The following is a 13059-nucleotide window of genomic DNA, read 5'->3' as shown; positions in this document are numbered from 1 at the left end:
GGTCACACTGGAGTAGCATGGGCCGCTTAATTCTATACAAATTGTGACCTTAACAAAAGTGGATGTTTGGACGCAGACACACACACACAGGGAGGATGCCACGTAAAGATGAAGGCAGAGAGCAGGGAGATCTGTCTGCAAGCTAAGGAAGGACAGAGATGACCAGCGAACCACCAGAAGAAGCTGGGAGAGCCCTGGAACATATTCTCCCCTCACAGCCCTCAGAGGACCCAACCCTGCTGGCACCTTCATCTTGCACTTGCAGACTCCAGAACTGTGAGACAATAAGTTTCTGTTGTTTAAACCAAACACAAACTAACCAAACCAAAACCAGAACCAAATCCCAAAAGACAAAACAGAAAAACTAGACTAAAATAAAGTTCCTACTGATACAGAGATTCTGCAAATGTGTGAGAAGCTGCAGCAGCGGACTATCTTCTTGAAGCAGCTCTCGGTCAGTGGTGATTTACAGCTCTGCTCCTGAGTGGCCCAGGCCCAGGGCTCCCCAGATCCCCAACGCCCTGTGCTGGCACCCCCACCACACTTTTCCCTGACTGCCCAGTTCACCCTCGCCGCCTCTGACTTCTTTTAAATTTGAATGTTCAACCACCTTGAAGGTTGTATCAACTTTTAAAGCAACTGGGATAATCTTCCTGAAAGAAAAGTGGGAGTGCTGTGGGAGGTGGGGCATCGTAGCTTGTGGGCTAGGTCTGGGGTCATGGTCTGGGGAAATCGACAGACGCCTCTCCTGGCAAGGTCACCCCCCCACACACCCAAGTCAGGCCCTGTGAACCACCCCCGGGAGCCTAGCACAGCAGCTGTTACAGCCATTTCCAAGGGCAGGGACCTCTACAATGACGGCAATGACATTTTCCTGGCAGGCTCTCTCCTCTGAGTCTCACTGATTTGTCTAACACACACTGTGACCACCAACCAGTCGGCACTCAAAGCCAAGACTCAAAAATTGCTTTAAAATGGCAGGAGATGTTTGAGACATAATTTCCGTGACTTGGTCTTTAACTTGTTTATATCCCAATCCCCACTTCTTTTTTTATATCCCTTCCTCTCAATTATTTTTCCCTGCTTGGTGAATGTTTCTGCAGCAGCTACCTCTCATTGTTAAGACACTTTTATAGCCAATTCATGCTCCTGATCTTAGCTACGATAGCAGTCAGTATGCATGGGGGAATTTTAAAAAATATCCCTTTCACTATGTATTTAATCTCCCATTATCCTACTTATATTTCCCTTGTTTAAATAAAAATATCTTTTTTTTTTCTTTTTGCCAGAAAAGAGTGGTTAAATTCACATATTCAGAGGGGTCAAAAAAAATACCTATGTGTGATGATAATTTATGCTATATTATTCTATGATAGATCCAAAGACCAAAACACCCTGTGTATCAGGTATCCACTGATGTTTTCAGATATAAATCCAGCTATGAATCTTTGATTTGGTTCCCCCACCGCCAGGGCTCCGGTTATCTCCTCTTCAACAAGTCATTTCCCACAGTCCGTGTTCCATCGTATTCAGAAGCCCACAGCTTGTCTCCTTCTAATAAGTGGTGGAAATACACTGCTTTAACGCGAGTGTGCCGCCCTGAGTCTGCCATTCTTTAACAAAAGCACAGACCCTGGCCTATTTTTAAGGTTGCCCTGCCCCCCAAGTTCTAGTGCTTCATCCATCCCATCAACAAATATTTCTTAAAGATGTAGTGTGTTCATAGAACCTGACTAGATCCTAAGCATAATCCAGAAGAAGTGGAAACAACATCGCTTCTGTTTTCACTGATCTTGAAAACAAACAAACTCACTCTGCTTTGGTGAAATCAGTTGGCATGCTTTTCATTTAAAAGTTCTGAGAACAAAACACTTACGTCACGATCAGGATTGTACAGACCATTGGTGCTGAGGCTAAATTCCATATCTAAACCTCTCCATCACCCAGACTTTCTTCCTTTACGTTCTACCTCGAGGGCGGATTTCTGCAATGTATTTCTTTAGTTTGGCTTTTCCCCAGGCTCTACCTTTCCGCCAACAGTCATCAGCTAAGTCATCTTTCCGAGCAACTTAGCTTTTGGGTTGTCGTTTCTTCTCCCCGACCTGTCCTGGCAAATGGCTCCCATTTCACTTCCACCCCTGTTCAAAAACAAAAAAAAACAAACAAAAAACAATTGTGGGCTTACATACCTGCTGCATGCCTTGCAAGGTTTGCTGCAGGAACTGAAGCTGTTGGTCCTTGGTGAGGTTTTCTTCCGTGCGGAAAAGCTGTTCTTTTTCTTGTTTCAGTAGCTCCACCTCATTCCTGTAGGCGTCCAGCTGCCAACGGAGACTGTCATTCTCTTCTTTAAGGGCATAGGCCTGAGCGGCCAGGGCTGGGGGACAAACAGAATGAGTTCAGGTGAGTTACCTTCGTGCTTCGACGGAGGGGGCCTTCTGTGGGAAAGGGGAGTCTCACCCACATTCTGAACGTCCGCTCCAGCTCGGAAATAACACCGAAATGCCTCACCCCAGGGCTCCTCACCGTTGGTGAGAATCCCTTCTTGTGCAACTTTTAAAAAAATCTATTCTATGTGTCCTGTCTTATGTATGAATGTTTCCTGTGGGAACCGGACGGAGCTCTTCCAAATGTGCTGTCTCTGGACCCCTCCCTCTACCCTGGGCATCCTCTCGGAAGTATGTGTTTGGGGGTGATGGCAACGTTCAGGATTCCAGGCGACAATCCCATGGACCATGTTGCTGTCCTCTCCCTTTCCGCAGGATTACTTGGCTCCTTGCGGTGCTGTCCTTTTCTCATCATCAGCAGCCCCGCAGGGGGAGCACGCAGCGGCCTAGGGCAGGGAGGGAGGCTTATGCACACCACCCCCTGCTCTCTGCTGGGACAAACGACACAAACTATTTTCTCTAACTCCTATCAGAATGGTAACCTGCTTCCATCTGTTTCACCAGCAGAGGAAAACTCTTTTTCTCTACAAGGCTGACGGATTACTCTAACTCTCCTTCCTGACACCGACAATTCTGTGTGTGGGTTCAGACCTCAGTCACATGGCCCTCTCACTGGGAGACTGAGGCCGCTCACTCAGGGTCTTACACGTCTCAAGGAACTGAATGACAGAGAAGCGTGAATGGCCAAAGGGACAGTGAAGGACGGGGCACCCTTCCCCCACAGGCCAGCTTACTGCTCCGTGGTCTCTCCGGTGTGGACAGCAGCTTGCTGAGCACTCGCCACAAGACAGACACGGGCCTAGAGCTTCGCGTGAACTCATGCACGTCATAGCTACCCCCATCGAGCTTGTGACGTGTGTGCTGCTCTTAGTCTCCCTCTTTACAGATGAGGAAAACGAGGCTCCGAGAAGTCAGAGGACGTGTGTGATCCCTCAAAGCAAGTCATACAAACAGTCTGCACACCCAGACTGCTGGCTCCAGGGTCCTGGCTCTCAGTCCCTGGGCGATTCTGCCCGTCTGGGTGTTTAGCTCAAAAACCAATCTCGAATTCTCCCTCTCTCCTCTCCCACCGGTGTCGCACATTATTTCCCCCTCCCACAGAAAATTCTTTCCGTACTTTTGGAAGCAAGAGAAAAGTGAAAGAACATTTTAAAAGCTTGTTATTAGAAAGTTCTTCGAAGAAGTAACTTCGGTTTGTGAGGCACCGTGTGGACCTACTATGGTCCTCAGCCTGTGCTCACTCCCACCACCTCCCTGAACCTCGACCCCAGCCAGACAGCCAGATCGAGGGCAGCGTCTCATGTGTCCTTCTGCACGTTACATACGATGACGGCAGGTCTTTACTGACGTGCTGTGAGATGCTGGTGAATCCGCTCCGCAAACATCAAACGTCAAATTATGTTAATAATTGTTTTGTGGTATTCTACTTTTCAAAATGATCATCTATGTAGAGTACACACTAAAATACCAATCAAACGGAACATGCAATTTACCAGAAAATTCTTGACTTCAAACCTTTAGGGATCAATTAGTCAACAAGGATTTACTGCAAGTGTGCTCTGTGCCCGGGCAACTTGGATCATGAAAGGAAGAGACAGAGTATGTCTCTTCTCTCACGGAGCTGCAAATAAGAAACGGACACATTTGGAAGGAAACCAACACATTCACAGGAAGAGAGGACAGCCTGATGCCTGATATACAGGAAGCACTCCATAAATGCTGCTCAAATGACTAAGTGAATGAGCAACATAGTGTCACGGTATATGGCAAATGAATACATCCTACGCGAGCTCAGGGAAGAGAAAGAAAAATGCAGACTGGAATGATTACAGTGGGCTTTGGAGGATGCAAGCCCAGAAGTGGGCACGGGCGCCCCCTCAGGAGCAAGAGCCGAAGCAAATGTCCAGCGATGAGAACTGAAGACAGTATTTGGGGCAGGAAGGAGAGAAGTGCGACCGAAAAAGGCCAGCGTCTGTCTGAAAGCGGTGAGAGACAGGTGAGCCGTGTCAGGTGGTGAGAGAGGACGGAGGCTCAGAAGTCAGGCTGGAGAGTTGGCTCAACGGAGTGGCCAAGTGACAAAGACTGAAGACCTGAGGAAACGGGTGACAGGACGATCGGTGAGGTGGTGGTGTGCGGAATGAGCTGCAGGCTGAAGGGAATGAGCAAAGGGAATTTTGTTTGGTGGACACGCGTGTGTGACACCAGAGAGGAACCAATTTTACAGTTTTTAGGGACTCCTGAAATCAGACGTGACCGAGGGTACACCCAGGAGCGTGAGCTAGGGCGTGTGACATTGGTCTGCCCGACTTCAGATCCTGTCCACACCCTGAGACACCCACTCCTGACAACTCAGTTTACCAATCCACGAGGAAATGGTTACGAGGCATCACTTGACAGAGGAATGTCGTAACAGGGCAAAATTACCGAAAATGCAAACGATGAACAAAGTGTTGGCACCACAGAAGCACATTACTACATTTAGTAGCATTCAAAGACACTTAAGTCATTTCCTTAGGAAGCTCTATTTGGCCCTTTCTCAATTCAGACTGGCATTTTTATTATCATAACTGATAGCAGGTGTTTGTGAAGAAATCGATTAGTATGCAGGGATGGAAATTACATTTTCCAAATGAATTGCATAGTCTGCAAGATACACTGAAATCTGTGTAGCAAAATGCAAGCAGCTATAAAGCATGTGCCAGCAACATTATTTAAATAAATTATCTGAACATAAATACATGGAGGAAAGCGCACCATCTATTACTTTAGGGGTTCTCTTATAAGCTCGTAGAATGGCGCTGCTGACAGCTCTTATTCTTGGCTAACCCAAGTGACCACGGCTCCTGCCAGGTAGGATATCACGTTGTTTGCAGTTCTGGAATAGGAATGTGGTATCATTACATATATGTAAAATCCCAGCTGCTGCAACTCTGTCCAGCCCCCCAATCAATACCATAGCCAATCCCATCAGTGTTTTTATAATTGGGGCATAGAAGTGGTTTACATTCCTGATTAAGTGATTTCAAGCTAGATATTTGCAAAATAAAAGTGTTAGGGGACTCATGGGGCAGCAAAGTGGCTATCTTCTAAAGGGTGAGAAATTGTATATTGACACCACTTAACTTCAGGCCACCTGTTTGTAGATGTTATTCAGCGTCAGGCTGCAGTGCTGAACCCACACCCCAGACGAAGCTACTTAGAAGCAGCTAGATTGTGTTTCCTGGACCGGAGCTCTAAAAGAAACAAAATCCTAATAACTTCTAACTTAATATCATTTCTCACTGCATGAAAAATTCAGAAACTCAGCTTTGCACAGTGGCAGTATCGTAGCCAATGAGGTTTATCCGAGGCACGATTATTGCTAATTGAAAATTCAGAAACTTGAAAGGTCCACTCTTTCATTTCTCTTATTTTTTTTTCTCTTTAGTTCGTTCTGGGACAATGTAATAAATTAAATGATTTTGAAAAATGTGTAACCAAGCTTCCATGATAAAATGTACCCTTGAGAGACTGAACAATACATGCACTATTCAAACACGCACGAGGATTAAAAATAAACGACAGTATGCATCTTTTTGTAAGAATCCCCAAGGAGGGCCCTGTGTTCCAATGAATGGAATATTTAGCTAAGAACCACCACATGTGGATTACCAGTTTTCAATTTAAAAAGAAAAAAAAAGATACAAGAAGACACTTCAAAGGTAAACTATTCTGAGCGTAAGTCAGTCTTCCTTTGGTGGTTTTAAAGGCCCTGCTGAATCCAGTGGTGCGTCTGGATTGTCACTGATTGCTTCACCAGCCAACTGTTTATTGAGAAACCATGTGCACGGAACTGTGACATACGAAAAGGGAAAGCCAGAGCAGTCATCGATTTCTACTTGATCAGGACCTTGGAAAAAACTGTTGCTGGAATTTTCTGATTGGATCAAAAATGAAATAACAACTTTGGAAAAACTTTGCTCAACAAAGTTAACTTACCTTTTAAAAATCAGCATGAGGCTACTAAAATTATCAAAGTGATGCTAGTGTACGAAAATTGATCCAAAGATTAAATTGCACTGCTGAAAAAGAGGTTTAAAGGTATTACGTCACCTCACTGTACTCTACTAGATTCTACATAAACCATTATTCTTCACATTAATTATGGTCAAAGTGACCTCCTCTTCCCGCTCCTGCATTACTTACTTGTGTTTCCAGGGGAACAGATAATGGCATGCTTAACTTCTTTACGTAAATAATCTGGTGGAAGCTTTGAAATCTCTCGCTTAGGAGCCTGAGCCAGCCTCAGAAAAACAATTAGCACTATATGAAAAATGTAAGTTACTTTGGGTGATGTCCCAGCAAGCTAATAGTATGTTAATATCTTTTTTTCATGCTCAGGCAAGATGTAACTAAATAATAGAAGACTTCAGCATATTGTTTCTAACAGTATCTGGATGTCTCAAGAACAGTTCGGCTTTGTGTCCTTGGGGAACTGTGTTTAATATCCTCCCTCCACGTTGACAGATGTCCTCCTGGAATGGCGGGAGCAGGCTGCTGAACCATGCACTTCTTTCCCACGTGCAAGGAAAATCCTTTTCAAGGATCTCATGGGCTGCCCAGATGGGTGGTTGTGCTGGTAGGTCCAGAACGCAGGACAACTGGCTGGGTCTGAGGCCTGGAAGACATCCCCGTGTTACCTGTTCTCCTTCCAGCCCTGACGGCCTGGTGACTCAGGGCTCTGCAGGCTCCATTGTCCTCCCTGCATCCTGGCTCTTCTCACAGGGTGCCTGGGCTCCTCAGCTGGTCTTCTGTGGCAGAGAGAGCGCACTGTGTATCTCCCAAGCTCTGCTTTTCTGCGCTTATACAGCGGTGTTCCTGAGAGGTGACTGACAGCCTTGGGGTTGCCATACGACTCGCTTTCACCCAGGGAGCGTGAGCAGGAGTGACGTCTGCTTTCTGCACAATCCCGTGTTGTCTTCCTGCCACTGGAATGAGGACATGGAGGACAGCTGCCCAGAGACCAAGAATATCTGCTTTGGATGCTTCTGTGCCCAAGAAATAAACTGTTTTGCTTTGTTGTTTTTTGTTTGTTTGTTTGTTTGTTTTTTTGGTAAGTCTCTGAAGATTTGGGACTTACTTATAAAACAGCTGGGGTTAGTTTAACCCAACGATTCACAGATATTGGCCCCCATCAGAATCTGGTGAAACACATCTTTCCGAGCCCTACAACATGGTGTGTCCTGGATGAAGCCTGAGCATTTGAGCGTTTGCATTCCTCCGAGTTCCCAGGTGGTGCTGAGGCTGCTGGGACCGAGAGCACACTTTGAGAACTGCTGGCCACTGCTCAGTCTGTCATCTGGTTTCTGGACTGCGGTTCTGGTTCGCGTATTTGGACAAATACTTCTGGGGGAACGATACGCTGGTCTTGTCATTCTGGTTTCATTCCATGACCTCCTACTGTCTGGAGCCCAGCTCCAGGCTCAGCACCCTTGACGGTGGTCCTCCCGGCCCATCCCAATGCCCTGAGCACCTCCTCAGGGAGTGAGGGGGAGATTTGGGCAAAACAGTCACTCCTCTGTTTTCTTTCCCATTTTCCCTAAATAACAGTAGCAGCGGCTGTGGTGCTAATACTAACAGTGACAGTAAGAGCTCAGAAGTTTATGTGCCAGACAATGTGCTAAGAGCATTCTATTCGCCAAACTCCTTTCACCTCACAAAAAGCGAGACCTAGGAAATACGATTATTAAGAGGTCTGACAATGAAGTTCAAGAACTTGTTACAACGATGTTGCTAAACTTTCTTGATATCACAGGGATTATTCATTATGAATTTGTACCACCTGGACAAACAGTTAACCAAGTTTACTATTTGGAACTGCTGAAAAGGCTGCGTGAAAAAATTAGACCTGAACTTTTTGCTAGCAATTCATGGCTCTTGCATCACAACAATGCACCAGCTCACACGACACTGTCTGTGAGGGAGTTTTGAGCCAGTAAACAAACAACTGTACTGGAACACCCTCCCTTCTCAGCTGATCTTCCCCCCAATGACTTCTTTCTTTACGCAAAGATAAAGGAAATACTGAAAGGAAGACATTTCGATGACAATCAGGACATCAAGGGTAACATGACGACAGTTCTGATGGCCATTCGAGAAAAAGAGTTCCAGAATTGCTTTGAAGGGTGGACTAGGCGCTGGCATTGGTGCATAGCTTCCCAAGGGGAGTACTTCGAAGGAGACCATAGTGATATTCAGCAGTGAGGCATGTAGCACTTTTTGTAGGATGCGTTTGCGAACCTGTCAGACCTCGTATTTCTGAGTTTGAGAGACACGGCGGTTGGACAGGTCTGTGCTGGTGGCAGGTGCAGGTTTACAACCAGAAGGGGTGACTGCAGAACCTGTATTCCTAGATGTAACGCATGACGTGGCCTTGCAGAGAAGGAAAGCAGGGGCAGCTCCGCAGTGGCGACTTCGTTCCTCTCAGAGGGAACATTCCATTCCCGCCCCTATTGTGGGGAGTGTTCTGCTGGAGCGAGATCCTGCGAGGGAAGCGAAGAGCTTGGCCCTTTGTGAATAATACCCGCCCGTGTCTACTGCAGGAGAAATGTGGAAGTGGCTGAGTGCATCCATCTGGCTGTCTTGAGGTCTGACTCCAACCAGTCAGAGACGCCTTCTCCTGCCCCGTGTCTCCCTCCTCTGAAGTGGCCACACTGACAGCCGCAAACCGCTGAGCTCCAGGGCCTCAGGGGTTAACGAGGCCCCATTAAGAGAGCTGTGCCCAAGGCCTCATGCTTCTCAAAGGACCTCCGTCACGGCGCCTACCCGACCATCTCCCCTCACCTGCGTGTGTAGGTGTCCAGCACCTTTAGTTAGAGTAAAAGCAGCAGAAAGCCCTCTTCCCCAGAGTTTGGTCCCAAGCGTCTGAACAGGTTGGGAAGTTGCAGCCCCACCCACAGATGAGATGAAGGGACCGGCTCCTCGGGCAGCAGTCACTGTGGTGCCTCCCCATGTCCAAGCTCAGGGCTGGACAGCATTGTGAGATGCCGGCCGCACAGCCAGTGTCCTGCTGGATACAGCCTCTTACGGTCCCAACGGACCACCTTCGATCTGTTTTTCAGTAACACCTGTATCATCACAGAAGCAGCAATCTTCCTCAAGCTGCTCATGGAAATTCCTTCTGCGACATTTTTGCAGAATTATTATTATTACAACTTAGCATTGGCATACCATTTTATACGTGCAGCCTGTATTACTGTCCGTGCATTCGCTGTTATTCAGGTCTGCAGAGAAGCACCCTGTCCAGCTCCATCTTTGTGTGAGGCCAGGAGGACGAGGGTAATTTGGAAAGTGCAGGTAAGTTAGATGCTGTTACTATAATGGCTCAAATGTGAGTCTGGAGGCACGACCGGCAGCAGGTGACTCGGGAAAACCAAGTCCTCCACCCGTCCCTCCACACAGCTCTTCCTAGGAAGGGGTCTGGGGCTCTGGGTTGCTTCTGGGCGACTGACACTATCGAGTTCACATCATGCTTCATCGTTTTCCCACTGGCGTTACCCTCTGACGCCTCCCACAGCCACCTCCATTGTCCTCAGAGGAAAATACACAAAAGAAAGAGGCATGCCCACTCCCTGCTGCAGCAGGATGAGTCTGCCACTTAGAAGGCTGCTGAAGGATGCCACCTGCTACCCAGCTGAGGAATGCCTTAGGTGTCCTCCGGGAAGGGCGTATGCAGTGACCCCTGCAAACCTTAGGTGAGTGTTGCTGTAGGCACAGCACGGCCCCTGCCTGACCTCAGAAGCGCCCTGCCAGGCAGCCAGGAGAACCAAGGACCGCTATGGACCTGGCCGCGGCCTCTTAGAACTGCCCCGGGTGGGGCTGTGCCCACAGTGTGTTAAGCCAATAGGATTAAGAGAGAGGAGGCTTCTGCTGGGAAGGGACAGCTGAGGGAGGGCGCTTCCGTGAAGGAGGAGGGGCTGGGCTGGGCCCCACATGTACAAGCTGAGGGTGTGCAGGGGTGGGGCTGCCACACGGGGGAGGTGGCTTTCACGGAGGACCCAGCCGTCTCCAGAAGGAGCAGCTGCCCCGGCTGACTGGACAGGATCAGTGGGGGTTGAGGAGGCTGGGTTGTTAAGAGCCCCAAGTCCAGGCAACAGCCACCCCTGGAGGGCACCCCACCTCTAGTCTTCCTTTTGTTTTGATTAGACTTCAGTTGTCTTTTTCACTTTCAACCCCTACTTCCCTTTCCAACATACAGCACTACCTTTTTTCTACCTTCTAAAGGCTTTAAAGATGCTTTTTACGGAGTCACACTTAGACCAAGATAAATCACGTAACGACAGGGATTTTCAGGAACAGACACCCCTCCCTCGGCCACGGTCCCCCTCCTTCCCAGACAGACCCCCATGCTTGGGTACATCACTCACTCCACCAGCGGGTTTTGCTCGGTGCGACTGCACCACAGCTGATCTTGTCCAAAGAGAGAAGCCTTCTCCTGAAAGGGTGTCTCCTCTCCATGGGAGGGCTGTCACCTCTTTCTCCTCTTAACTTGCAGATTTCTTTCCAATTTAACAAACGGTCACTTCTCATTTTCTTCAAGAAACCTTCCCCTCAAGAAGTGATATTTTCCTACGCCTGCTAACCCCTCTACACTGCATGCACACACACACACACACACACACACACACACACACACACATTGAACTGCTGCTTTCTACCACATAAAACACATCCACACTCTGAAATGTGAAATAAATGAAGGTCAGCCCCAAAGCAAAGCATGTTCTCGGTCCTAGGCGTCGCCCTTCGCAAGAAATAGTGACTTTCCCACAAAGCTTTCCTAACACCAAATGCTTGGGATAACAAAGATGAATTGAGTAGAAAACCGTTCTTCTCCTCTCCGTTTCTGTGCCCTGTATAAACTCCAGCTATTTAGTCCACTGCGTGGGGACCAAGATTTTGCTCTTCAGCTTGGTGGGAAGTAAGGGCAGTGACTTTGCTCAGGCCGCCCCTCACGTCAGCTCCTCCCATACCCTCGTCACTAACGTGGACACTGATTTCTGCACACTTACGTGTGCCTGGCGTCAGGACAAAAATACTCCCCATCCTCTCTGAAAATACCACCAAGGCAGAACGACACTGGTATGAACAACTGATTGGTATCTCAAGGCCCGTATTCCTCCAAGTTTGTTCCACACACCGCCTTGGTAGGTCTTCAGTAAGAATTCGTGGCCCCATCCCAGATCTGCTGAACCCGAGTTTCTGGACTGGGGTCTGAGGATACGCATTTCAACAAGTTTCTAGGGTGATTCTAATGCATGCCACAGGGGTACAAGCACTCCCCTAAACTTTAAAACTAGATCCTCATCTCCTCATGCTTTCTTCCTGACCTTTTTCCAGGCTTGCATTACTTGCATTATTATGTTTTTTTTTGACACCTGCTTTCTCTCAGCCTTTTCTACCAGCTTCTGTGATATTGCGAGGACCTCTTCCTCTCCAGCTTTTACCATCCATCTGTGGCCTTTTAGGATTCCCTGCCGTTCATCTTGCCTTCTCACATTTCACTAATCTCTCTACCTGTTCCTCTCTTAATGCGCCTCCCTGCCTCTCCTGTGATGATTGTGTGACGGAATGCTTTCATAAATCCTCCAGGCAGTGTCTCCATAACACATTTTTCTGATCTACTGGATGCTGTTGTGGATGAGTTTTCTTTGCAGCCATATTTCTGGAGAAAGTTCCTGCTACAGCAGGTTTGTGGCTGGCACCCAGGAGAGGCCCAGCAGAGCCGCTGTGCATGGTGGGAACCAACCACCCTTGACCGAACCTCTTACTGGAGGAGACGAGCCCCGTCCTGTGTGCCGGCTCTGCCTACACCAGTCATGAGGTCCTCAGAGACTCTTCTGTTTGGCATATGCCCAGGAATCCCTGCTTCCCTCTCTCACCGCTCATGGGTGAGAAAATAGTCCCTTGGTTATTTTCCTAGAGTCAGAGAAAAACAGGGACTTTGTCCTGGGCTCTTAGCACATTTTTCTGCATCAAGCTACCTTCATTTTCCCTCTCCTTCCAACCAGCCTTTTTCCCATTTAGACCAAAGGCTACTTCAAGGGCACCTCATGCAGATATGACGAGGGGGACATCTCCACCTGTGTCACGCAGGTCAGACTTAAACAAATAAACCACCTCCTTCCCTTTCATTTCTTCTTCCTTTGGTCCTTCATTATTGCCTGTGTCAGTCACTTCCTTCCCACTAAACCATTTTACCTTTTACTCCATTTTAGTTTTCTTCTCATTCTCATATTTTATGACCTTACTTCATCCTGTTTCTTTTTTTCCATTTCCCCACCTATTATTGACAGCCATCAATCCTCCTGTTACATGCTAGTGTTTTCAATCTTTTGGGCGTCAGAATCACCGGAGGAATGTTTTAATAACATAGCTGCCTGGGCATTAACCCGCAGGCACTGGTATTTGTATGATGCCTCCCAGGTCTTTCTCGTATGCAGACAGGGCTGTGAAGAACTCATTTATATTCTGTTATGGCTCACCAGTATCAATTCCCAACATTGCCACAGTACTTGGTATTTGCAAAATGCCACAGAATCCCTTAATTGGTTATTTCCTACGACCTTGAGGACAC

General features: G+C 47.7%; 1 protein-coding gene and 1 pseudogene across 7 annotated transcripts in view; one reads left to right on the top strand and one right to left on the bottom strand.

The window, feature by feature from the left end:
* The window catches only part of ENOX1 (ecto-NOX disulfide-thiol exchanger 1), a 504034-nt gene that overhangs the window by 73509 nt on the left and 417466 nt on the right, over positions 1–13059 (bottom strand). For all 7 annotated transcript variants that reach the window (XM_033105019.1, XM_033105016.1, XM_033105021.1 and 4 more), the window contains one exon: positions 2190–2374. In XM_033105019.1, the coding sequence (XP_032960910.1) occupies positions 2190–2374 (185 nt within the window). The remainder of the gene's footprint in view (positions 1–2189; positions 2375–13059) is intronic.
* On the top strand, positions 5749–5914 carry LOC117021830 (uncharacterized; annotated as a pseudogene).

The sequence above is a fragment of the Rhinolophus ferrumequinum genome, chromosome 4, assembly GCF_004115265.2.
Source record: "Rhinolophus ferrumequinum isolate MPI-CBG mRhiFer1 chromosome 4, mRhiFer1_v1.p, whole genome shotgun sequence".
Classification (NCBI taxonomy): domain Eukaryota; kingdom Metazoa; phylum Chordata; class Mammalia; order Chiroptera; family Rhinolophidae; genus Rhinolophus; species Rhinolophus ferrumequinum.
Note: the sequence above shows the minus strand (reverse complement) of the source record. Positions and strands in the feature narration are given on the sequence as shown.